Source organism: Syngnathus acus, chromosome 11 (genome assembly GCF_901709675.1).
Source record: "Syngnathus acus chromosome 11, fSynAcu1.2, whole genome shotgun sequence".
Lineage (NCBI taxonomy): Eukaryota > Metazoa > Chordata > Actinopteri > Syngnathiformes > Syngnathidae > Syngnathus > Syngnathus acus.
The window spans coordinates 5,316,436-5,343,736 of NC_051096.1; the positions used below are offsets into that span (position 1 = coordinate 5,316,436).

At 41.6% G+C, this 27,301-nt stretch overlaps 1 protein-coding gene across 3 annotated transcripts in view; it reads right to left on the reverse strand.

Moving 5' to 3' along the window:
• Positions 1-26,859, reverse strand: part of LOC119129956 (ephrin type-A receptor 7-like) — a 78,501-nt gene extending 51,642 nt beyond the window's left edge. For all 3 annotated transcript variants that reach the window (XM_037263384.1, XM_037263383.1, XM_037263382.1), the window contains exons 1-3: positions 26,659-26,859; positions 7,506-7,570; positions 6,179-6,851 (exon numbers count right to left, since the gene is read on the reverse strand). In XM_037263384.1, coding sequence (XP_037119279.1) covers positions 6,179-6,851; positions 7,506-7,570; positions 26,659-26,737 — 817 coding nt within the window. In that variant the 5' untranslated portion in view covers positions 26,738-26,859. The remainder of the gene's footprint in view (positions 1-6,178; positions 6,852-7,505; positions 7,571-26,658) is intronic.
• Between the last annotated feature and the right edge of the window lie 442 nt (positions 26,860-27,301).

The following is a 27,301-nucleotide window of genomic DNA, read 5'->3' on the forward strand; positions in this document are numbered from 1 at the left end:
GCAGTAATCTGCCGTCCTGCTGTCCATCCATCTTTCCATCACGTAGTTCCCGGCCGATCTCCCACTGTCTGCTTTACTATTGCTGCCACATAAACCTGCGCGAGATTTACGCAAGTGCTAAATGAGAATAATGACGGCATAGTGGGGGAGGAGCGATAAAAACCCGGCTTGCATTTGAATGTGACTTCACCACAACCGACTACCACATTGAAAATGTTTGCGTGTGCTTATGTGGCGCTTCCCGCTGAGTCTGACCTTCGCCTCCAAGCAGGCAGCCCTGTTTTTCTCTTCCCAACCCTTGACTTCCTCCCCTAAATCCCTGCGTGTCATCCTTCCCTCGAGTCATCCATCATTCCCGGCCAGACTCCCTTCTTCTATCTGTCCTCTATTTAATCCAGCGGTTCTTCTCTTTGTCTAACTGGATGATACTTGCACTCCTTAATCACAGACAGGGGCTTCATAAATACGTCATCCATCACAGTCGGCCGGGGCCCGCTAACACCAAACAAACACGATTGATCGGTGGTGGATGTCATGTGGCTGAATTCTCAGTGCAAAAAAAATAAATACAAAATACAATCTATAACTATTAAACGAGAATCATATGAAACACTAAGGACATCCAAGCAAACTGCGTAAACAAGAAAACCCTTCTTTACATTTTACGCATTTTGTGTTTGCACTTACTTGTCAGGCCTAAGCAAGACAACTAGTAATTTCCCGTACACGACGAGGTGTACATTTGCACAAGCTGTTGTCGAGCAAAAATACACACAAACTAGCATATGTGTGCTTTAAAGACTGAAACTCTCCAAATACACAAAGTCTCATGCAAAAAAAAATTACATTTCCAATCTGTGTCTGCTTTGAATGCGCTTTACTGATGTGCTTAAGGTGCTAATAAATCTGTCCATCGAAAGGGATTATGGGATGTTTCATCCGCTCGATGTTTGCAGAGCTCGTCGTGATTGTACATCACAACATGTCTGAGCTGAGGCGGAAGAAACAGATGGATGGGTAATGGCCAAGTAATGCACATATGAGCCCCGGTTTCATCACACATCCTGAACGGTGTGCGCTTTGATACGGAGCCATGAATTTCAAAATGCATATGTGGAACACATGAATGTAAATTTGCTTGCATCATTGAGGGCAGGTGTCCCTGGAAATGTCATTGGTGTACAGTAGCGTGGATGGATGTGTTTGAAGGAGGTTGCGACAAATGATAACAAAATGAGGGAGGCCGGCTTGGAGAGGCGAGCTGGCACAGGCTTGCGTGCTGCAGCCAGAGGGACAAGCATGCCGTCCTCGTGACAGGCGCCCTCAGCCAAGCTGGGAGTACAGAGACAGCCGGCACACGCAAAGGCACACACGCTACAAATCACAAAGGTAAATAAAGAGTTTGTGTTTAGCCTCAAATGGACACGGAGTGGATTTATTCTCCCGTGAGTTTTGAATGAGCAGAGGTTCAGCATGGAAAAGTGATTTTAATTGATTTTATTTTAGGGTTTTTTTATTTTTATTTCTATTCCTTTTTAGCCACACCTTTATCGACCTCAGAATATTTTTTTTGCTTCAAACAAATTAATACTGAAAACAAACAGCAGATTGTGACACATTTACAATTTCAATTCAATCCAGCAATAAAAATAAAAAAATAATCGCGCCATTATTTTCCCCATCAAGGCCGGCTTTCCTTAATAAGTGTGTTTGTTCGTCGACGGCCGGTCACCATCTTTTTCATTTTCTCCACTGTTCTAGAGGAAGAAGTACATTTCTCCAAGGTTAAGTGGGGGCAGATAGCTCTATACACAGATCCCACATCAATTTTGAACAGATGGAAAGTTATTAGTGAAGGTTGAATGGGGGGGGGGGGGGTGATTGTGGGACAGCAGGCCAATTGCTACACCCTGGCCTCTCACCTAAAATGGATATTTTTTTTAACCAATTGCAGACTGAAGGCAGTCGGGAATTTGCGGATTACTCATCCTTAATTCAAATAATTACCGAAACTCGAACAGAACTTGCAATTTTCTTCCTTTAACCAACCTTTCTATCAAAATCTATATTTCCCTTCCGCTCAAATATTTTACATAACTAGCTGAGAGAAATGAAGACGTCATATCAAGCGAGGATGTAAAGTGATTAAAGCCGCAGAGCTAAGATGTCGGCCGTATTTAATGCGTGAGTTTGGCACGGAGGATTCAACGTGCTCTCATTTTCATGTCGGCCCCGTCGTGTTACCGCTTTGCGACGAATCCTCTCATCCCTCCCCTCCTCCTAGTTTGTTTCCGACAACTTCTCCACGTTGACCTTTCTTTTAACTTTTCAATTGAAGTGCCGTGAAGCTTCTAATTCCTCTCATCTCATTTGATTGTTGGGCTCCTTTTCACTTTTGGCTCCCTGCCGCCTCCTCCTCTTCCCACACCGGCATTGTGTATGCATTTGAATTTGTCCGCCGCTTTTACAACTCATATATTATGCATTCAGCTCTCTTGCAAAGCGACTAACAAACAACACAAGAATTCCCTGACAGCGTTGTCGTCTCCCCAACGTTCATCTCATCCCCTCTCATAATGACCTCTTTGTCTCTCGCTTCCATTCTTTCCTCCAAAAAAACGCTTCCGTGTAAATAAAGGCGGGAGACGAATCAACGGTGACAACTTGACCTCCACATATTTCCAAAATGTGACAATTGGTCTCCAATTACCCGAGAGTGACTGAGAGTTTGCCACATGTTGCACGGTAGGCTAGCCAAACAAATATATCAGATGCCCTTCCCAAAAGAGCATCATTTTTTTCTTCCCCCCACCTCCCCAGGAGACCGTGAATTATTTAAAGTGAGGGCAGGTGGGAGAGATGACTAACAGAAGTCGGGGACGCTACTAGGGAAGAGATGGATGGAGGGAAGCAGGAGGACCAGATGGGCAAAGCGGGCACCGAGCCAAGGAGATCTGGTATATAGAGAAAGGTTGAAAAATGTGCTGGGTGGGAGCCTCGTGCACATTTTTTGAATCACGAGGGGAATTATTAATGGATTTTTAAATCGCTGTTAAAATCAACGTACAATGAAGATTCCTTCATTTGCCATCTTCATTGTTACATAATCCCGAGTTGACTTAACGTGACAAAATCAAGACGGAACTTTGAAAGTAACAATTGAGAACACACAAGGACCTTCTCGTTCGTGACCTAGAAGAAGATGAGTAAGAGAGAGCTGACGAGGTCATGACGGGGGGAAGATAAGTGGAACAAAGAGTACAACTTGAGAAAGATGATTGCGCGCTGGTGCGGAATTTTAATCACATCCACACATGAGTTCCCCTCATACACAAACGGAGCCAAATAAATCTCCAGCAGATTTCAGCCGGTTAACCTGCCTCTCCACCCACCTCACCCTGCCACATGGTCCCAACAGGGGGGGGTGGGGGGCGGTAATAACAGCTTGATGGATAGCCGCACTGAAAAAGTAGAGAAATCAAGTCAGAGTGTGAAAAAAGCCAAAAGACGGCACGACGCCTTGAAATCAAACATCCCGGTGAACTTGTTGGGACTAAAATGAAGCGGTGGCGTGAGTACATGTAAAATAGGTCAGTGATGATGTGAAAGGGGTGTTAAAAATGGAAGAAAAAAAAAAGAGCGAAAGGGAGGAACAGCAGGGTGGTGAAGGTGCCAGGAGCATGATTGTTGAGCAGCAAACAACAGATAATAAGTGAATGTGCTGAAGGCATGTTCCGCACTCCGCAGTAATTACATAGCAAAAGAGCAGGCGGCCTTAATTAGAAAAAGGAAGGAAGTTGAGAGTGTGACAGAAACACATGAATAGAACACACAGCGTTTGCGAGGTGAATTATTACATAATTTATTTGGCCTCAGACTGCAGCGGCTGCTGGCGGTTCATCATTTCATAATGAGACTGGAGAACATGTGTGCAGCCATCAGCCAGAGAGATTTGATAAAGAGAGAAGACGCAAGGGCTTGCTGACAGCCAGTAAAACAAAGAATAGCTCCAATTCAACTTTTCTCTTTTACATCTTCACATGAAGAAGCTGAGCGGGTTCATATGCAAATGTATATGTTGCAAGACAGCCTCAATATATCCATACATTAATTTATAGTCATCCAATTTGAAGTGAATTTCTGATTTAATTTTTTTAAATTTGAATTTGTTTTATTATACTTATCATTTCCATTTTTAATATGTAAAAAAATCTTTTCATTTTTAATATTTCAACAAAAAAAAAAAAATTTTTAATGCAGCATACATTTCCTACAATTAGACACTCATTGAAGCAGGAAAGTTCAAACCCAAAGCTTGAAAGTTAGAATTTTTCTCCAGAGATTTGAGTCCAAGGCCTCTCGAACCAGTCGAGTTCGAATTTAAAAATCACATCTGCAGTAGCATAAAAAAAATATCCAACGAGTGATGTAACAAACTGCAGCAATCCGGCATTGGCGAGGACTAGCATGACTAGCATGGCATGTGCTAATAATGCACAACACAGCTCACGCCATTATCAGTAGCTACTCACAAGCTATTCAATAATATTGATCTGTGTTGAGACACTTTAGTGCATTTGCGCTTGCTTCGTTACGCACTCGAATAAGACGTGTTGAGACTTTTGCGGGGATGCGGAAAAACTCAGGTGACAGGGATTGACCTAAACTATATCCAAAACTTTTTTTGTTAATGTGCTTTTAGTTTGTTTGCTCATTGTCAGCCCAATTCTTCATCTTAGGACAAATCAATAGATCTTGCGCAATGGGATTTGTCTGCATATTCATACTAGAATTGAAACTAATGATCTTGTGTTAGATTACTCAAAAAGGTCCTCACATTAATATAGATTAATGATTGTTAGATGTTTGGACAATAACAAGTGCAATTAGATTTTGGTACCTTTAGAGATTTGAAGGTTATTGCAATTTGTGCTCTTACTGATGATGCAATAACTAATTCGACAAATATTTTTGATACAGTTCAGGCTCTGATTGATGGTGAGTCTGAGGAGTGTAAAAAGGCACTTCAGGTTTCCATGGCAACAAAATGAATCAAATCAGGCAGAATGATTTCGAGTGAGCATTTTCCACTTTTAAAGTTTCCTCAGCTCTTTCTTTTGTTCGGACTTTTGGAAACATTTTGGATGCTGGTACGGATATGCCTCTGCATTTCGGATCCATATCTGCTTGAAATATGAAAAGGGATACATGGATTGTTAGCGCTTTGTTAAGTAGCACCTGCTCAGTGACTACAACGCCCACGATGCATTGCAAATAAAGCGAGACGAGCTGCGAAAGCGTTTAACTTTAGCTCGCCTATGAGCAACGGCTTATCTGAGTCTTTTTACGTCAATGCATCGCCATGATGTGTGTGTGTGTGCGTCATTTTGGCTGGATGCAAATGGCAGAAGTGAAGCTGTGGTTTTCAACAGAATCAGGCCGCAGTACATTAGTCACCATGTTCACACACACAAACACACATTCCGATTGTGACGCCTCGCATCTTGTGAGATGTGCAACAATAGCTTTGGGGTCTTTTTTTGGGACGTCGCTATGACAACAGCTTTTTTTTTTAATCATTCTGTTTTTAGTAAGATTTTAACATGATCCTTCAGTTATAAGGCTGTTTTTCAATTTTTATCTTATAGTCCAAAATTAAATGAGTATCTAACACATCGAATGGGATTTCCCCACCAAAAAAAAAAAAAAAAAATCGGTGCAATCCTCTCGTTCCCAGGAGACGCTGTCCATTCTCACGTCTATGTGTAATTGTGTTATTTCTGCATCATCAACAGTGTGTGCATGTGTGTCATCAAAAGCTGGAGCACGGAATTATATCCTATAGCAATATTGTACCTTAATGATAATAAAAGGTTTTTCTTTTACGGAGGAAAACCAGCTTTATTCACGTCTATTACCGAGCCACCAAATTTCCCATCCTTTGAAAATAACCATAAATGCTACTTTCATGGAAAATCAGCACTATTGTATTCAAGAGGATGTCTTTGTTCTGCTGTTGTTACTTTAGTCTTTCTCACATTGTTGTCATGTAAAAGAACATTTTGACATCAAGAGACTCTTTGGTATCTTTGATGCAAATGGTTCGTAGTTAGCTTGTTTTTTTTTTTGTATTTTTGTGTCCCGACTCAAAGATTAGACATAGTTTGTGCTTTCCTACCTTCACAGCTGCTGTGTCCCTCCTCGTAACCCGCGCTGCAGGTGCATTTCCCAATGGGGACCAACCATTCCCCTTCGGCGCTGCAATGCATCCTGGGTGGGCTGTCGGCGTCCACCTCGGAGTTGTTGACGCAGCTCCCGCGCACCTCCACCAGCGTGGAAAAAGCCGCCTCGGCTACCGTGTCGGGAAAGATGGCCAGGTTCTGGACGGTGGCGAGGCAGCGCTTGTAATACACCCGCACCGCCACTAGGGCGACGCAGGCCCCGACGTCCTGGAACGCCAGGTGGAAGCCCCTCCGGTTCAGATGACCAATTTCCCGCACCTCAGTGTTCAGCTTCATCTTCCTTTCACCCAAATCGCCTTGCGTGAAACTCTCGTCAGCGGCGATGGTGTCAATCTTAGTGTAGCGGTCCTCTCGGGTCACGCCGCCGAGATCCCGATCCGATTCGACGTATAGGAGGTTGAAGGTCTCCTTGCAAGTGCCCGCCACGCCGGGAATGCTGTTGCAGTCACGAAGCGTGAACTGAAGCTCCACAAAGATACGCTGGCCGCCTCGACGGGCCACCCAGCCCGTCTGCAGCCAATTGTTCTGCTGGGTCGGCTCCATCACGTTGCACACCTGGTAGGTCCGGATGGGCTTGTACTTTTCATCTACACCGCTTATCTCCTCCCACTACAAAAGAAAAGAATCAAGATTCAATGTAGCCCAACCCATATAAAAGTTCTTTTCAAAGCAGGCATTTCAAAAATGGCTCGTTAGTGCTGTTCTTGTCCTAAACAACACCATGGTGACAAAAGGGGGGGGGGGGGGAGCGATTGATGCATCAATTGATTCTTTCATTGAGCGGCCAATCTGACAGGCAGCACGACAAGTGGATGCAATCTCGTCAAACTGTTGTGTTTGTTCTCGGCTCTCGTTCGCTCGCACGCGCGCCGACCTGCCAACAAAGTGTTTTCTACCAGAATCAAAGTGCGAATCAGCGGACGAGTGGATGAGAAACCTCATCGGATTCCAGAATATAAGCTGTTAAGGACCTTGTTGTTGGTATATACAAGAATAAAGTGCTGCATATATCCATTTAATAAGGATTGATTTTTATTTTGTTACAGCAATGTTATGCTTTGCTAGCATAAGCGATAATCCGATAACGTGTGAACCACAGCGTGCACAAATAGAAACATTGTTAGGCTTCATCTGATATTCTCCATGCCCTCTTGATAAATGATTTTGTTAATAAGCAGGAATTGGGATCAGCTAGATATGACCAAAACACAGCAACTAAATGTCGAAAAAATAGTTAAAGGGAAAAAAAAAAAGCCAACTCACCCCATTGGGGGGATACGAGGTCCAGCCCAGCTCTGCCTGAGTCTCTTTAGAATTCAGCAGCACCACTGCAGGAAGAAAACACGTTGATTAGATAAATATGTTTGTTGATGGTGCGTGACAACCACAAAAAAAAAACATTCTGCTCTCAACTTTTTAAAAGTGTAATCATGAAAGTGCATTATGACAAGCTACATCTGGTATAATGAAATAAGGATCATTGACTCCGAAGCAGCCTTGTCAAAACATGGAGCCTATTGTGTTATTTTATTGTTACCTTTTAATAGTGTCTCTTGAAGACCTTGTCATCATGATTCTGTGCCCAATAAAATTAAGTTTCAGCAGCCAGAAGAATAACAATAAAAAAAATAAAATCCCACTTTTCAGCACCACGGACAGCTCACAATAGAATGGGAAGCAGCAGGCCTCTCATCAGAATTTGTTGTGATGAAAATGTACTAAAATAATGAAAGAAATCTAACATTTCAGCACCACGGACAGCTCACCGGGCAGTAGAATGGGAATGAGCAGGCTTTCACTCAGTTATGTATTAAAATAATGAAAGTTTGACATCCTCTTAAAGGAGCCACACAAGAAAAACAAAAATATATCATTTCAGCACCACGGATAGCTCACAAGACAGTAGAATGGAAAGCAGCGGGCTACTCATCAGAATTACTCCAATAATCAAAGTTTGACATCCTCTTCGAGGAGACCCACAAGAAAAACAAAAATCGAACTTTTCAGCACCACGGACAGCGCACAAGACAATACAATGGGAAGCAGCAGGCTACTCATCAAAATGACTCAGTTATGATGAAAATGTACGAAAGTAATGAAAGTCTGACATCCTTTTAGAGGGGGACCCAATATTTGAACAGCCACCAGTACAATGAGAAGTCTCTTAAAATGTGTTAATTCCTTTTTATGACATGATTTTTTTTATTACAGCCAGCATGTTGTCATCTTAAATTGGAACAGAAACTATTCTGAGGTTTTTTGCTCAGACGCCAATGAGGTCATGACGATAATAAATATTTTAAAAGGTGTAACCAATTTTTTTTTAAATTCCAATTTTTTCTGTCCAACCTATGCTACACACTGTAATACTTTCAATCGTGACAAAAAAAGAAGGCTCACTTTATAGGGACAGCAATTTACTTTTATGAGGACAAATTGCTTAGAGGCCATTAGGAGAAGAGTTTTGTACTTTTTTAAATGTGCCCCTACAGCCAACCACAGTGCTTTGGCTGAAATGCAGAAAGTGAAGCCTTGACGTGCCATGAGAGATCATTTACTAAACACTTAACTTTATTGTTTTTGGGTTAACACCAGCGGCTACCCAAAGCATGCTTCTGTGCTTAGCAGATAACATGGAGGCTTTTGGAGGAGATTAGAGCGTCAGAGGGCAAGGTTGCAGGAGAACTGCTGAAGGAAGGCTGAGGCCAGACACTTGGAGAGGAACTAATCAGCAAAGGAGGGTGAAAAGGGAAGAAAAAAAAAAGGAATGAAATGGAGGAAAGCTGGCAAACAGAGATGAGGGAAGGGAGAGCGGCTGAACACGAGCGCAAATGAATGAACACGTTGGTTAAACGCCAAGGGATAAATGTTCCTTAGTGAGACGTCATGTCAGCGACTCCGAGGAAATAGTTGGCGCTATGATCACACAATGAATACAGAAGTCATGTAATCACAGCCTAGTTAGAGATACTAATGGCTCTTTGGGGGAAACATAGAACAAAGACGAGAGGCAGTCAAAAAAAAAAAAAAGAGGGCGAATGGGAAACCGAAACAGGACTCACTTAGGGAGCATAGGACACTATTAGCTATGACACAATAACAGCCATGACTAATTCAAAGGTTGTTTCATAAATAATTGCTCATCATTATCAGGGATGATTTGGACCTCTGAATGCAAAAAAAAAACCACAAAAAAACTGGGACTAATCACAAAAAGAGATGATTAGATGCTTTTATCTGGAGCATAGGTGTCAAACACAAGGCCCGGGGGCCAGATATGGACCGCCAAATCATTTGATGTGGCCTGCGAATACAAATTTGTGCATCGACAAAAATTGCAAATTGTCTTTACTTATTAAGAAATAGAAAAATTGCTGGAAATTGTTTTTTGCATTCATCTTTTTAAAAAACATTTTTTACTAGTCTCTGATTTCAAAACTTTTCATTCCCTGATCTAAAGATAAAAAATATAGACTGCATGGACTTGAGCAGAAGTAATTTCAGAGTAATGTAGACAGAGAAAAAAAAAAAAGTTTTATATATCATATATATATCATAACATTTTGCCATAGCACTCAGGCCTAGCTTGAATCCAACTTTACATTGCAGATCCACTAAAACAATATATCCCATGAGGACATGCTGCTACGGCGTAAGACTGCTCACAACCCTCGGGACCTTCCGGGATACGGTGACTTCAACATCAGCTAAAAAGTTACTGGATGTTTGTGTCAGCAGTTTGCAGTGCAGTTATCATTGTACAAGGTGAGGTCTGCGTATGTATTATTTGTCTTCTGGATGGTATTCTCGGGAGGATTTAGCAGCAAACGAAACGTTAAACACTTTATTACGTTGAAACAAGCAAAAGGAAAACACTCCAAAAAGCATGTCAGGCTAAAAGGGTTTTTTTGTTTTCAAAAATAACACAAAGCTTCAAAAAAAATTAATGTAATCGTGAACGTTTCATTCAAATTAGTAAAAGCAGTTCAGTAACGACACTGACAAGTAAAATTGAGATGTAGCCGACAGCAAAGTGCTCAAATAAATCAAAGCGAGACTTCTTTTTATGTGACAAAAGCTTCCTTTTTGTTCAGTTGAAGGCAGCTTTGTCTCAAGGGGGTCATTTCAAAGACTAAAGGGGCCCTTACTTTCACTTTTTTACCAACATAAAGAGGCTTTTTTTTTTTTTACCTCACATTTATCCACAGAGAACGATCGCTCTCTCTCTCTCTCAGTAACACAATGATGCCCATGCTAACAAAGGCAGACAGCTTTAATCCATCCCCCTGAAAGGGGCTCATTTTTATAATTCGCCTCTGTAATATTCTATAGTTTCATGGTGGGATTAGCGCCCGGCATTGGCTGTCCTCTCCGTGACCCACCGGCTACTTATCAGTCAGTCGACATTGAGCCAACTGCAGAGCTCAGAAAAGCTGAGAAGAGAGCACCGAGACCTGGATAAGCACAGTCCGCTGATGCTTACTTGGGCCAGCTATTGTCCAGGTATTATCCTTCCCCTACAAGAGAAAAGTGGAAGAGGGCATGGAGACTTTGAAGAGACTGCATATAATATGGGAGAAGGAAGCTGAATAGTGAATAATGTGTGATAACCCTCACTCCACATTTTGCTGCAACATATCCCCTAGGATAATAACAATAATAATAACAAATAAGCAACCACTTTATTAAAAACCTTATAAAGCAAAAATAAATCCATCCAGCCAATGTCTTAAAAAAATTGAAAGAATAAAAAATAAATAAATAAAGCAGTTCTCACCGCTCTCAAATGCTCTGAAATATCGCTACTGTGACCATCGACAATAAAACGAGTCTCAAACCCTGGTAAAAAAAAAAAAAAGCCATTTTAAAAACATGCATCACGCATACAAGATGAATAATTGAGCCATTTTCAGCAGGATACTGTTGATGCCCGAGGACACTACTTATTCACTTGCCCCCTAAATATTGAAGACAAATCAGCCTTGAGCTTGCTGTGAATTTACCGTCTTTCTACAGAAGCCGGCTGGGGAACACGGGACGCACGAAATCTCACCACTTCACATGAGAAATTATCTAGCTGTTTACTACACCGCCCCACTGCTTAAAAACACAGAAGGGGGAGATAAGATGGAAGTGAACAAAAGCAATACAGTAATACAGTAGTGTCGTAGAACAGATAAAAAGGATAAATGGATGAGGATATGAAGTGTCACATAAAAACACAAACAGGGACATAAAAGATAAATGCTCGGTATAAATGGACACGGGCGCAAATCAAGAGCGTGCACACGCATACACACGTACAAAAGTCTTAGATAAATGGTGACAAGAAAAGCCACTTTGTCACGGACACACACATGCACGCACAGCAGGACCATAATAGCAGCTGTAACAGCAGAGCACATTAACTTCAAACTGGGCTTTCCCGTTAAAAGAGTCATTAAACTTTCAACTTGTGTAATGTGACATACTGTAAAGAGACTGGGGTTGTCCTCTCTCTGAAGTCCGGCATGCAATTAACTTCAAGATGAATGGCCGCGTCCACGCTCGGCGCATGTGTCTCTTTATCTATATAATGCGTGACGCAAAATATAATACAGAGGTGAACAAAGCGCCGTTTCATTCCAATTATGTTTACAATAGCGTACACAAGTCAATGAGCAATTACCGACAGTTATGTAGCTTGTTAATTGTGGTTTAGCGGCATAAGCTACTCTTCATTTTAAATTATTTATAACTTTATTAAGGAAAATCTCCAGGAAGTAATGCAAGGGAATAACATTGCGTTAAAACCAAAAGAGCAGATATCATGAACTGCAATATACCGTATTTTCCGCACTATAAGGCGCACCTTCAATGAATGGCCCATTTTAAAACTTTGTCCATATATAAGGCGCACCAGATTATAAGGCGCACCTTCAATGAATGGCCCATTTTAAAACTTTGTCGATGTATAAGATATCTACATTTGGCCCGTGGGCCGGACTTTGGACACACCTACTGTAGTGGCTCAATATTGGTCCATATATAAGGCGCACCTGATTATAAGGCGCACTTTTGAGAAAATTGGAGGTTTTTAGGTGCGCCTTATAGTGCGGAAAATACGGTAACTTGTACACTCATATAATATCAGGGAACGTTAAGTGCCTTTTAGCGCTTGTTGAGTCAGCGGAAAAAATGCTAGCCATAAATTCACCTTAGGTTTGATGGATGTGATGACTATTGAGAACTGTTAGTTTTCTAATTTCATTTTTTTTTGGCTAGCAAACCCCGTCGAAATGCCGAGTAGAAACATGCCTGAAGAGACAGGCAAGCTTTCACATAGGCACTAACATCTACAGGCAATTCAGTCTCTAATTAACCCAATTAGTGTGTTTTAGTGCACGGGAGGAAGCGGCAGCAGCCGGAGAGAACCAAGCACAGGCCTAGGGGGAGAACATGAAAACTCAGCAGCAGGTTAGATGGAGGATGAACTTGCTTGCTTGGCGGCGCTAATCCGACTGCCTTGATTTTTACAAGTCAAAATACACAAAATGATTTTTATTCCTCATCCTCCAGATGATCTGGACATTATACTATGTCGTGACGTGTGTGCGCAGGTTGCCGGGGAAGGAAACGAGTCATTGAGTGATTCAGAGTATGGTGCAAGGAGGGCAAGTAGGAGTAGAGAGAAATATGAGTCAAAGCATCATCATGTGTGACATTACGCAAGACGTCACATCTCGTGAAAACGTCGAGGCATCGAAAAATTGACACCAGTGGCGGAATCAGTCATGCCGAGGGAAGAAAGTGTCAATTGGATCTTTTTTTTTTTTTCCCAAATATAAAGTGAGAGTCGTGTGTTTCCCGTGACTCAATGGGACAGAATGGTGATGCCATCGAGGTTATTAGAAAAGCAGGGAGAACATGTAAAACAATTTGAACCTAGTAGTGCCCGGGAAAAAAAAAAAGATATTCCTTCAGTTGATGTCAAGCTCATATGACCAAGTACTCAAATATGACAAAAAGCGAATACTGACTATGATTTAGCTCTCCATTTTAAGTGGAGAGTTCATGGATGAGGTAGCAACACTGTCACAGACCATTTACGCAGATTTCTATTCCCGCAGCAATGAATCAACACAGATGGATGACACAAAATATATTTCAGCTATGAAAGAACATGCCGGAGAAACCTTTTTGAAGGAGCCTATTCAAATAGATAAAAGCAAAAGAAACCACAAGGGCTCTTTAATATTTGCATAAATAATGTGACACAAATATTGACCTCCAAAATAATAATTTTTATTGAGTGAGCAAATTAAAGTAAACATTTCAAACTATTTATTTTGCTAGCTAGTATGGGAAATTAAATGAAGCTTCATATTTGCTTCGTGAAGCAATTGTGGGATTGTTTGACTCGCGTAAAAGCAAAAGAAACCACAAGGGCTCTTTAATATTTGCATAAAGAAGCAAATTAAAAGGAAATTAAATGAAGCTTCTAATGTGACACAAATATTGACCTCCAAAATAATATTTTTTATTGTGTGAGCAAATTAAAGTAAACATTTCAACCATTTATTTTGCACGCTAGTATGGGAAATTAAATGAAGCTTCAAATTTGCTTCGTGAAGCAATTGTGGGATTGTTTGACTCGCAATCCCAAATAGATTACAGTAAGGTGGCCTTTACTCCACAACCTTTACGAGGAAGTGTTAAATAAAACAACTTTCTCCCAATGCGCTCGACTTTCAGCCTAGCCTGCCTTCCGGCCCGCACAGGTAGCGAACTACATTATTTAACAAGACACTCATTCAAGCTACTATCTTGACAGGAGCCTGCTGAGACCCAAAGACAACATAGTGACAGATGCATCATCATCTCACGTTATCATTTACAACACCTTCATCCACTTCCTCCTCGCGCCTTCATTTATCGCACACTGGCCTCCTATACAATGTCCCTATTGTTACTATCGGGCTTTTACAATCTGTTCGCCTGTCCCCTCCAATCTATTTCCTTCACCAATCTCCCTTAACACTTTCTTAGCCAAACAGCCCTCTCGTGTTCACAGAAAAGCTCAAAAGTTTTCCGCTGACAAAGTTATTGTGCGACTTTAAATCTAAAAAAAAAAAAATCACCTGAACCACCTTCAAACTTTTTTTTGTTTGATCAATTTTCTCCCCATGTTTATTCACTAAGAGATAAATGCTTGAGGAATTCCTGCAGCGGGTTGATGGAGGTCAAATGTGAATATAAACACAAAGACACAGCGGAATGTGAATGGACTAACATATTTTAGACAAAGTCACTACCCGAGGGTGTCCAAAGCGAAAAGCGCTCCCTCGCCAGCTCTACAACGACTTTGCGACTCTACTGGCAATAACGACGCAATGTTTCCCCCGAGGGAGAAATAAATGTGTATATAATATTTGCATGCATGCATCATTACTTGCTTTTCATTACTTGCTTCTTCCTGGCCCGTAATGTAAAATACATTTTGGCGGCGACTGCTGGGCTGCAGTCCATCGGCTAACAGTCCAATAACCTCCATCTTGAAGCTATAATAGTCATATAATGTTTTAGGACAAAAAAGAAAAAAAAAGCTAATGTCAAACTAGGTTAATACATAGGCATTAGCCAGCTGGTGTGCATGTCAGTGAGAGTGGATTATTATTAGCGACTGACCTCATCTTTAAAGCGACTTGACTTTTTGGGCTAAGCTTATATTTTAAGCCTATATTTTGGTGTGCCGCAGTTATGTTGTGTTTATGAACAAAATTACAGCCAAATCCTTTAATACGACTCTGAGCGTCAGAACAGAAGTCCGGATTTAAGTTTTTAGACGTTGCACAGATCTCGAGAGAAAAGAAAAATAATGTAGACTCGTATAGTGAATAAATTATGGGATGTTTGACTCTATTTTTGTCTTTCCATCGACTAAAGTGACAGTGGCTCTTCACCTGGGTACCTATCAATCATTTCTACTTTTTCTTCTTCTCATCCAAATCGGGTCAGAGCTACAATGTCGACGCCGACTCCCCCAGAGGGCCGAGCCTCTATTATCTGCCTCTTCGATCCAGGCTGCATCGATGAACAATTGAGGAGAAGAAAGAAGGTGGGACAAGAACGGAGAGGAAGATCGTATTAAAGGTGAAATTAGTGATATCGCAGAAAGTTGGCAGAGAGGGCCAAGAAATGGAAAGATCTGAAAATGGGAGGGAGAGAATAATGGCGAGGGGAGGGGGGGGGCTTAGCGGGATCATTTGTCAATAGCCAGTAGTGTGACCTTGGAGATCGATTGGACTGTCAGACAATCACTCAATAGTGTCTATAACTAGCTGTGCTAGGCAGAGGAAGAGAAAAGAGAGGGAGACGGAAAGATGGCTTGCTTGTAGCAGTCAATAGGACAAAGAACCTGAGAGCCAATTGAAGTTAGGAACTACACAAAAAAAGTATGTTGCGATTGTCAAGTCAACAATACGCTTCAAGAATAACACTTGCGAGCAAGTCGGATTAGTTTTTTTCGAAAGGCTTTGAGATTTGATCATCGGGATCACAAATTAAATTAAATTAAATACATTTTATTTGTCAAGGTGTTGCAGGAAATAAAAATGTATCTAAATCCAGATGATTTTATTTCATACTTTGCAAAAATTGGGACCAAATAATTTATGTTTTTAGCCTAGCCAGTAATCATATTCTTAATCAACACTCCATGTACACAGACACACTCCTTGGGTAATCGTGGTTATTAATAACCAAGCCAAATAAATAATGCAGAGTACAATAGAGGTAGTAAAATGTGAGTAGTTGGAATGCCAAATTGTGCCAAAGCACAGCGGTGGCAGCAGTAGGTCAGTAATTAATGAAATCAAAGAGGCTCTTTAATGAGAAGCATAAAGTGCATCCCTAACTGATGAGCTCCCCCTTCGAGTAAGCAACAAATACAAAAGCAGGTAAGGCAAACAAATCTTCACAGTACGCTCCCAAATATAACTTATCTGCTAACGCAGGATTATGCAAATGCGCCGGGCGGGGGAAGAAAAAAAAAAACGACTAACGACGGCAAATAAAAAGAGACAAACACACTTTAGTCAAAACACACACAATTTAACAAAGTCTTTGCGACCCCGTGGGAGCACGCAGCCGGATTATGGCCCTCATTGTTCCACGAGTTGTTTAGCGCCAAAACTCCCCCCCCTCCCCATCTCTCGCCAGCCATTTTTCCACGTCAGTTCTCCACAGCCAACTGTTAATTTGCTTATCGCCCGGCAGATAATAGAACAGAATTAATCAGCTAATACCTCATTTTTTTTGAACAGAGCAACTCTACTGTTTATGTAAATTGAGCAAAAACAGCAAGTACGGCTTCTACGGCGCTGACTGGAGGATTTAATTATCAGGACTAATTACTTGTTTGGCTTTAACTGTTAACCACAGGTCTGCCATCATTTTCTGCCGCTCTCCTTCCCCGGGTGGCGATGTCGGAAACTGCCGCCGGCTCTCCTGGAGGAACGAGGTGGTGAGATAACACCACGGGAAACAAGCATGTCTCTGTTTTGCTTGACATTCCCAATCACAACTTGGTTGTCAGTCAGCGAGAGTGGCGGAGTGTGCTTTGGCAAAAATGCCGCTAAAGAAGGCTGATTAGAGATTTGTCACGTTTATGACGTGTGATTGTACGTGAGCAGCAATGAGTGGAAACTGGTTGGAGCTTGGAGGAGATCAGTACAAATCAGGAGGTCTTTATGAGTGCAGTAAAGATAAGCAAGTGAATGTTTGTCTTAGCTATTTGAGTTCTTTGGCACTGAATAGAATTTTTGTTTTCCAATTCAGGGCTGTGTTTTCCATTTGGAGGACGTGAAAGCATCAAGGCTGGAATGAAAAATAAATGTTAAGAGACTTTCAATCGTCAAGCAATTAAGGCTATTTAACCGTTTTTTTTTTTAAATAAATACTATTTTATTTACATCTTTTGTTGTTGTCATTTTTATGGTGGTATTCATGTGCTGCCACAAAGTTTGTGGATATCCATCAAACAAATGGCGACAGGTGTCAATGTTGCACAAAAAAAATAAATGGAAGGAAACAAATGGAACGTGTGAGGACATTTCTCAAACCAGACACAAAACTTTTTCGAGCCAAAATAATGACAAGTTGCTCCAAAACAATACTTGCTCTACAGTTTAATATGCTGCCGTTGACTCGCTGATCCCTTAGGGTTAAAGTCAGACGAGCCGCTGACTTGACCTCGAAAAAAAACCTTCTTGACACCAAGCAACCATAACACACTGCATGGAAATTAAAGGTCAACCCTACTGGGTCATCAAGAGTTCTCGCGGTCGCATAGCTGTACAGGAACCAAGCCTCCAGTTATTCTTCACCCTTGTTTGCAAATCATAAATGACGGAATGACTAAGCCATTTGTCATGAAGTGCTTTCGGCATCCAAGTGCAGATGGTAATAAACACCCAGACGCTGTCAAATGTTAAGGACCAGCTTCTAAGAAAGCCTCACCATGGTTGACATTATATGTTTGCATAACTGCAAAATAAACCGAATTTAAAACTGCTTCACTGGTGCATTTACCCAATTTTTTTTTCCAAACGCATCGGCCGATAAAATGTCATTAATTAAGTTTATATTTAGCATGTTTTGTTTTAGGTGGCAAAGTGGGGCAAGTAGTTAGAAGCTCTAGATTCTCATTTGGAAAATTTAGGCCAGTCTGTGTCTTGTTTACAGTTCCCCATGCTCATGTGATTTTTACATAAGGATGGGAGGGGGGCCCTGTGTCCCCCCACCCCCCCAACTCTAGCGCCGCCAATGCACAGCAAAGAAGCGAATTATAGCTCTTCAAAAGAAAGTACGGAACAGACCAAATGAGTCCAACCTTCCCTGGTCTGAACTCTAAGGAACAGTTTGCTGCAAGAAATAAGTCATCTGTCTGTCACAGACAATTTCAGTCCATATTTTAGAAGGCTGGAGGGAATTGGGTAGAGTGTTTGGTTTTTCTAAAAAAAAAAGAGGATGGATGTTTGTAAAGAGGGATGGTATGACAGAGGGTTAAGATGATGAAGAGAGTCTGGGGTCATAATTCCATGAGTGCCTGAACTCTTTTGGAGCAGACTCCCCAGCATGGCATGGCATCACTAATGAAATCTGTGCATTTGCTGTCCTGGAGATGAGAAGTGTGTGTGGTGGGATAGGTTCGGAAATGAAGAGAGTGATAAAAAAGGGAATGGGGGGGGTAGAATTGAAGGTTATAGTAAATAAGCAAGGAATAAAATTGCAGAGCTGTGGTAGAAAACAGAGAGAGTGACAGTGATGCAGAATGAGTGACAAAGGAGAAATTGAGCAGACGAAAAGAAAAAAAAAAAAAAAGCCTCATCTCCAGATTTGAATTTGGTGGCCATTCCACACCAGGCAATTCCGCTGCTGCAACACCAAACACAATGCCTGATTGAGGGCAAATTAAAATGCAAATGCAACTCTTCCACTTTTTCCCGATTCCACCTGCAAGATAAGCAAAGGACCTCTGTTCATTTCATAAAGTGTGTGAGAATGTGTGTGTGTTTATGCATTAATGTGTATATTTGTTTGTCTACTTTGGAATTAGAGGGGACAGGAGGGAGGCTGGAGGTGAGGTTGTATAAACAGATTAGATTCAGTATTGTCCTCCCCCGGACTGCATTTCAATCGCCGTCCTCCCTGCCATTTCTTCTGCCCTTGTCAGTCGAGCTTGGACAGGCATCAACCACAACGCAAGACTTTTAAAAACGAAGTCATAAAATGATCTAAAGTTATTCATTTCATCAATGCAAACCTTTCCAAGTCACAGGTTAGTAAAAATATTCAACAGCTGAAGTCATGTGACCTCACTGAACCAGCGTGTCAATATAAAAGTGCAGAAAAAGGAAAAAATAAATAAAAACAATTCCACCACTGGTAGGCGATTCGCACTCATGTAAATCTACCTGCCAATCGGATTCACTGAGTGCTTTGGCGCCATTTAGCGATTTAACGGAAGACTCCTTGAAATGACCTTCCAGAAAAGTCCATTACTCCTCGGAACACATACTACTACCAACTTGAGACTGGGTATTAATTCTATCCACTAACACTACCCGGGATTAATTGTGACGGGGTTAAGAGAAGAAGAGAGTGGAACAGATGGAAAGAACACTTGAGATCGAGTCTACCTCCTCCTGTGCTAAACCATTTCAATTAAACCTTGAGAGAACATCGTGTCGAACCATTACATCATCAGCAAAAATAAATGAACAACAATGAATAACTTTTTATACAACATCCTGCCGCCACAAAAAAAAAAAGGTGGCACACCTCCATCAACCTCATAATAACCCTCAGGAACCCCATTAAAATCAATTTACCCGTGAAAAGGTGGACTTAATACTCCAGCACGCATTCAAACACAAAAAGACAGCTCGGACCCGCTAAATAAACGGCAAATGTATTCAATGTGAGGCCAAATCAATTACAGCACATTTCAACCAATTCTTGGCAGAATGAACAGCGTACGCACAGCGCTGTAATAACCGTAGATATTGTTTGGATATATACTGAACCGTGCGCAGTTACTGGGAAAAATGGCTCATTATGTCAGAAAAAGTATTTGCGATAATTGAAAAAAAAAAATACAAGCGGGCGAAAGAGAATGAATGGGAATGTTTTGAAAAATACAACATTGTTGCCTTTTTTTTAATGGCGACGTTGTCCGGCAACATGGAAAAATCTGTTTCTGCACAAATTTATGACATGTATTTCTCTACAAAAATAAAATAAATATAATAAATGTAATAAATAAAAAATATATATAATAAATATATAGTAAAAAATATATATATAATAAATAAAAATGTTGTTTATCTGACTTATTTCACGGCATTATTGCATCGATATTTGAAAAGTTCTTTAACTTCTTCCTACTCCTTTTCAAGCTGTCCTAATTGTTGTTTAAGTTATTTACGACTTGCTTGGGACATTTTGTTATTGTCCTGTTTTCTTTTTCCTTTTATATTTTGCTGATATCTTTTTCTGTTTTCAAGCTCGAAATAAAATTGATCAATCAATCAAAAAAATATGTGTTTCGTTTCGTTTCGTTTATTTCAAACGTGGAAAAAAATAAGATTACTGTACACAAATGAAAAGACAAAACAAATATAAATGTAAATATAAATAGAGAATACATCTATAGATAAAGTCATGACTTTAACTCCACTGGTACCATTGAATACTTGTTTTGCTGATTCTCGATGTTGCCATAGGAATGGTTCCCGTCGACCCCCCTCCCCCCCCTTGCAGAATAATAATGATGAACAGAGGTAAACACAGTTCAGTAAGCTCTCAGCGCATTTAGCAATTAGCAACACAGCGGGCACTGGGAAGGAATGTCTTTCATGCTCTCACTGTTGTGTTGACAATGACTGCCTTTCTCTCCGCTGCTCCAAATCCTCATCATCTTTGATTTGGCCAAATAGCGTTATAATTGCCCCGCCTTCCTAAATAGCCTCTTGACCAGCTGCCGTAGAGGTGACTGAGTCACCTGACATCCAGCCAGCTGGTTATCTGATCGACTAACTGATTGACTGGCAGACTAATTGCCTTGCAAACAGGAAAGCAACATTTACGGATGAGAGGATGAGACGCGGGAGGAGAGGGAGGGGTGGACCTCACCGACCGCCCCGCACTGATGACACTGATTGCAATCACTGCCGAGTATGCATACAAAGCGCAGGAGCACACACAAATATTCACACCCGAGGTCTCGAGGCCAGGAGCAATCAGAACTGGCATGAAAAAATACATCTAAACAAGACTTTCCCTCAGCTATCTATAAAATATCTTTTTTACAGAGCATAGACTGGACCATCCAGGTACTATAAAAGCAGCTTGTAAGGACAATAATCAATAGCGTCACTTTTTTTATACTCAACAAATTCACCCAATGTCAAATATACAGACATAATAGATTCGGATGAACGTTTACAGCCTTGCTCAAGGGCACTCGAAAACCTCTCCATTTTCAGATTTATCGCTTGCTTCGATACGTGCATACAAAGTCTCCCCTGCACTTTTTTACTAACCCTCCGCCCCTTCCCCTCTTTAATCCAAAAGGCCATTACAGAATTCTAATAAACTAGGTGGAACACTGCTCGGTTACATCTTCTCCCACCTACTGCGCTCTCAGCCTTCTGCCCTCGCCTACTGATAAAGTGAGAAGAGTCGCTCCCCACGCTGGTGTCTTAACCCGCCTCGCCCAGTCGGGCTTATTACATTTGCTTGTTTGCTCCTCACGTGCACACTCTCTGGCCACTAACACCCTTTCATTATGGATACTCATCGCCACGGGGTGGGCTAGCGCTTCAAAGACACCCTGCTTCCCTCCTCCGTGTCCATGTTGGAAGAAGGTGCAGGTCGAGGTGTACGGCTGGGAAAACCGCAGGGGGTGGGGGGGGTGTCGACTATCGCAAAATAAACGGCTGAGCCGCAGCCGGGCGATTTATGTATTTATTCATCACCGGGGAAGATGTGTATTAAAAGGTCGAACAATTTTCCAGGTCGCTGACCAAGCCGACGCGGTGAGGAGGCGAGAGGATGAAGTGGAGAGCGATGGGGAGGAGAACCACCATGCTAACACTCAGATAAACATCAACGTCTTTCACCTGTGAGTCCGCGATTGTATAAGATTGACTAAGTACGCTAGCTTATGCATACGTTGGCATCCGTCTGCTCCGCCCCGCTGTTGGTTAATGAGTTTGAAAGGTCAAACACCCCTCAGGAAGATTAATGGGCTTTTTGAGACATGAGGGTAATGGTTTATGAGGCCCTGCCGGACACATTTCCAACATGACAATCATTACCACTTCTCAGTGGAGATGGGAGGGGCGACTGGGGGGGTTACAAGCAAAAACAAAGACCACGCCAAACTCCAGGGCAGCAGCAGCGCACGGGAAACACTTGACGAGTGTCAATCAAAATTACCGTATTTTTCAAACTATAAGGCGCACTTAAAATCCAGAAAAAAAAATATGGACCGACAAAACACATACTGCCTTTTACCAAAGTGGAGGGAAAAAAAAATCACAGACAGAAAGACTTAAATTATAGATTAAATTGGGAAGCAGAATAAGAACATATGTAGCACGCTTGACATCTTCTTCCTCCCGTCTGTTCGGGACTTACTCAAGCACGGCTCGCAAGTTCTGCTAACGTGTCAGGAGTTCAGAAATGGTAAAAGAGAATCAGTGGACATGAAAAGTACATTATGAGGTCGCTGTCATGGGTCGGCCGGTCTCTGCCGGAGTAACTAAGGCATAGGAGATGAGTGACTGGTATTTTATTGAGAAGGCGTGGAACCTCATCAGCCTTTGGTACACAAGAAAAAAATGTTTTCGTGCATTACATTGGAAGAAAAATCTGCTCGCGTGATTGTTGCATAACGGCTGGCTGCAGGCAGAAAGCTTTTAGAACATTGACCTTGACGACTTCAGCGAGACTATACTCCAAAAGAAAATGCTCACTTTGTAAAAAATATAAATATGGAATAAGGCGTGTGTTTGTTTTACAAGTGCATTTGTCAAACAGCCATAAAGGGAAAATGTACAACTTTTTTTTTGTACTGCTTTCATCTGCAGGAAAGACACCTTTTACAGTTGGCCTTAAAAACTCATCCCTGATTCTAAAGAATGTGACAGAGCGTGCTATGTCTTAATAGCTCGTACGTAAGCAAGTTAAAGTTCATTTAACAAGGTCACTCAGCAAATGAATTTCGGTCTTTTGAAATAGGATGAAGGGCGCTACAAATGGCTGCTTCAGCAGAACTCAATCTATTTTAGAGGTTTTTTTTTTCCCATCGTATCTGCGCTGTAATTAATGTTTAGAGACCTTAAGCCCTGTTATGCTTGTAGTTAATTTTTTTTTTTTTTACTGAACTTTCTTCCAACAGCAGAATTGCAGTTGCAATTGATCAACTTTAGACAATCTGGACTGAAATGTCTGCCGACAAATTTTAATCCATCCATTTTTTTCGAACAGCTCAAAAAACTCAAATGAACGCAAAAAAAATTCTTAAAAAAAAAACGAGTGCGGCTTTTACACTCGAGAGCCACTTCATTAAATCTACTTGTCGAAAGTGATCCTATGGATTCTGTCTTTTAATGTTCAGGCTTGAGTGACAACTAGGAAGAGAAGGGGGGGTTGGGGGGGTACGCTCCTAGAAAAACAACAATTGGAAAATAATAATTAGCCCTAACTATGACAATAGCTGCAATAAATAGACTCACACGCACAGCTACACTAAAACACACACTTGTTGGCCCTCATCTGCGCTTGATTGGTTTTTGCCAATCCAAGCATAAGTGCCTGCTGATGCTCTCTCGTCTTTACCAAGAACAAAAGACCCGAGCATCAGCCTATCGGGTTCCAATAGTCACACAGTTTCTCCTTTACACTCATGCAATTTGTCAGTCTATCGGGCTCAGTCGATGTCTTCGGAGTGGACTGGGAAGTAAATAAGGATCTTGCTGACCGGCTTACTTCGAGGAACACCCGGACTGTTTGATTACACTTAACATACGAGAGCAATGATAGAAAGCCGAGGTGGCAGCTTACAATTCCCACACCTTTTCCTTATATTTGACTCAATGTCCTCTTCCCTGTCCCTAATTTATTGACAAGACCACGTCGTCCTGTTATGCCTGTCATGGGCGCAAATCGCTTTGACCTTTCATACTCGCCGAGGTCAGAGTTATCAGAGCGAGCAGCCCCACACATAAACGTTGTCCTTAACATCCAATCCGTCCGACCCTGGTGAGTGAAAATAACCTTGCATGTATCACAATCAGTCGGCGGTGATATGGAAAGTGCAAGTCTCAGCATTTGTCACGAAAGCAAGATATGTCACAAATGTATTTTTAAAAATAACCTTTACAAGACTTAATTTTTGCCACTTGGGGGCAGAAGAAACAAATTGGCAACATAAAAACAAAAGAGCTCATTTTTGGCATATTAATAACAAATGTATTTATTTCTTTTCTTATTGTGCACAACGATTTAAGATGAATGGGTCAAAAAAAAAGACAATTATTCAATCCCAACCTCAGATTGGGTTCTCATTCCCCTCCTGTTTCTTTCCCCCTTATTGTATGTGCACCATGAATGTTACAGAAGATCAAAATGCATATATTCCGGGGCTAAAAATATTCCCACAGTGGGATCATTTCTGTCAGATGAGAGCAGATAGCGAGGCTTATGGAAATACGCTGCAGCAAAGATGTCCCCATTGTGAGAGTGAAAGATGGCTGAGCTACAGGCTCACCTAAGCACCAACATTCTCCAGTGAAAACATTGCAAAGGCTAAACCAATTACAACATCTTCTGCCATCCAAGTCGAGTAAAATTTGCCTAAAACTTTTCATAAAATATCAGAACAACATGCATATATGGATGTAATATGGCCAAACAGTGAGAATTCGTGTTTCATTGTGCATCCTGGTAGAAACGATCATCCAAAGTCACATGACAGAAAAGGATTGGGGCGCATAACAAGACTGCCTGTGCATGCAAAGCCCAGTAAAATCCCTCAAATTACTCCGACATGACAAGTGAGGCATCATGGAAAACCGGCCACACTAACAGCAAGGGCCTCAATTTCGCTGTGTGCTTATTGTTCTGCAACCCGCTCGCCTTGTGCGGAATGGATGGATGGACGAGGGAGGGAGGGAAGGAGGGAGGGGAGGGCTAGGCAAGGAGGCATGTGGAAGTAAATGAGAACCCGATGAGATGCCAAGGTGTGTTAGTGGTGAGGTGTGGGGGAATGAGAAAAGCGGCCTGTAAGGGAGGGGAGTGGCTGGATTGACTCTGCTGGGGGGGTGATGCTTGCCGCCCGACTTTTTACTCCTCAATAATATTGCGCAAGTGCTCTTCACAACATGTGTAGCTCCCACATGCGCGTGCCCAAGCGATGTCTTCAGCAGCCGGTCGGAAATTGTCGGGTGTTTGGTGAGCAAGCTCAGCATGTAGAATTATATGTCAAGTGCGTGCACGTATTAAATCCTGAGTCGCTTGCGGATGTGTTTGAGTAGTCCTTGACGTGGGGAAGTGTGTCATGTGAGTTGAGACATATGGTGGCATTACACTCCACGGCCACTACATGAGGCAGATCTGAGGAGATCTAATATAAATTCAAATGTCTATGGATGTGATTTTTTCAATGAGAAATATTGCGAGTTAAAACGGGGTCAAAGTGCATCTTGAGGTGTAGCCACCTAACATGAAGGAAAACTAGCCAACAGTTTGATTATGATGGAGTGCTGGCCCATATCTTTGCAAACAGCAGCCACAACAATAAACATATTGTTGAGTTAATAAGTAGTGGCATCTCTAATCAATTCTTCAGTTATTGAATTTGTTAAGTCATTTTGGTGCAGCTCTGCACTTGTATTGGATCTTGATCGATGGGTTTAGACTTTGACTTTGTCAGTAAGGCATGCAGACGCGTCTACCGAATAAAAGGTCTTTAAATCTGGCTCGGTGCAGCAGAATGTCATTTTTTCACAAATATATTAGAATTGCATGTGCTTAATGATGGGATGTATTTTGCAATTAATAACCCATTTTACCAAAGTACCCCCCCCCCCCCCTTTAATCTTCCAACTGGTTAGCATCATAAGTCTCAAACTGCAGCTTTTGCATTGCTAAACACTTTGTGCAGACCTGAGCAGTTTTCTGCAAACATCTTTTTTTTTTCTCTCCATCACATACTGTATATGAGCAATAAAGAAACCACAGCCAAATCTCACATCAGCAGTAAGTGAATCATAATTGTCTCATCATAGTGAATTGCTCAAATGCAGCATATTGGAACCACCGCAGTTTTATGGCGACCACAACAACACACTAGGGGAAAAAAAGTGCTCCAAAGTATTTAAATGGGGAATAAATATGGACAAACAAGACTAAACAAGAGCAGTGAACGCTGCATCGGCCAGTGAGAAGACAAAGAAACCAGTTGCACAAAAAAAATCTGTGACTAAATCTGACTTTGCATTCGAATCAATTCAAATATATAAAAAAAAAAAAACTGCAGCTTTTTTTTTTTAATTAAAATGAGTTAATGCACTTAATATATCCAATTGTCGTTCTGTGCCAATGTTAAACTGTCAGCAACAAACTCATTGGGAGGTTTAAATGCCTTGAGCGCACGCGACACAAATGCGTAAAACCCGCTTTCACATTCACGTCAAATACGTCTCCAAAGTGTTTTTTTTTTATTTAAAAATAATAATCCCATCTTTCTGATCGGATCGCTAAACATTTGGTGCACCTGCCTTTCCTCCAAACAAGCATCTGTCTGTTGCTCGCCACACTGCAAACGACGGTCCAAAATGAGTAAACAAAGTCCATTTCTACCAACCTTCCTCCGCGTGAGACTCTTCCAAATTATTCAGCAATAATATCCAAAGCACCGAAATGATCATTTTACGCAGATCCATGTTTGTCTGGCCAGTTCCGCGGGGCTCTTGTCATCTCTCTCCAGTCTGCCCGCGCGTAAAGCTCCGCAGCAGAGGCGCACTCGCGGTGGGGGGAAATCGGAGCAGAAGCCGGCTGGGCAAATAGTGCTCCAATGTGGCAAGTACACGGCCTATTTCATACCTCGGGGGAGGGACTACATGAGAAGACTGACGGATAAAAGGCACAATAATGAGGAGACTGAAGATGAGCGTGCAGGAGCTTGGACCAATCGGAATGCAACATAGGGAAACGCTTGCGCCAGGTGTTCCCACTATAGTCGGTCGAGTGAAGTCCTCCACAGCATGACTTCTCTCCATTGCAACTGAAATGCGCTCGTCAGGGAAATTTAGAAGCTATAGAAAGCCGATGAAGTATTGAAATGAAGAGAAACACCCTCTGGAATGATGAGATCATTTAAAGTAGCAGCTCTATACTTAGCGTCGCTTTATTTATGCAGGATTTTCAACTTCATCAATTCATTTATTCTGTAACATCCAAGCAGTGAAAAGTTTTACGACTAGCAAAGTATATTTCATATTATGGGT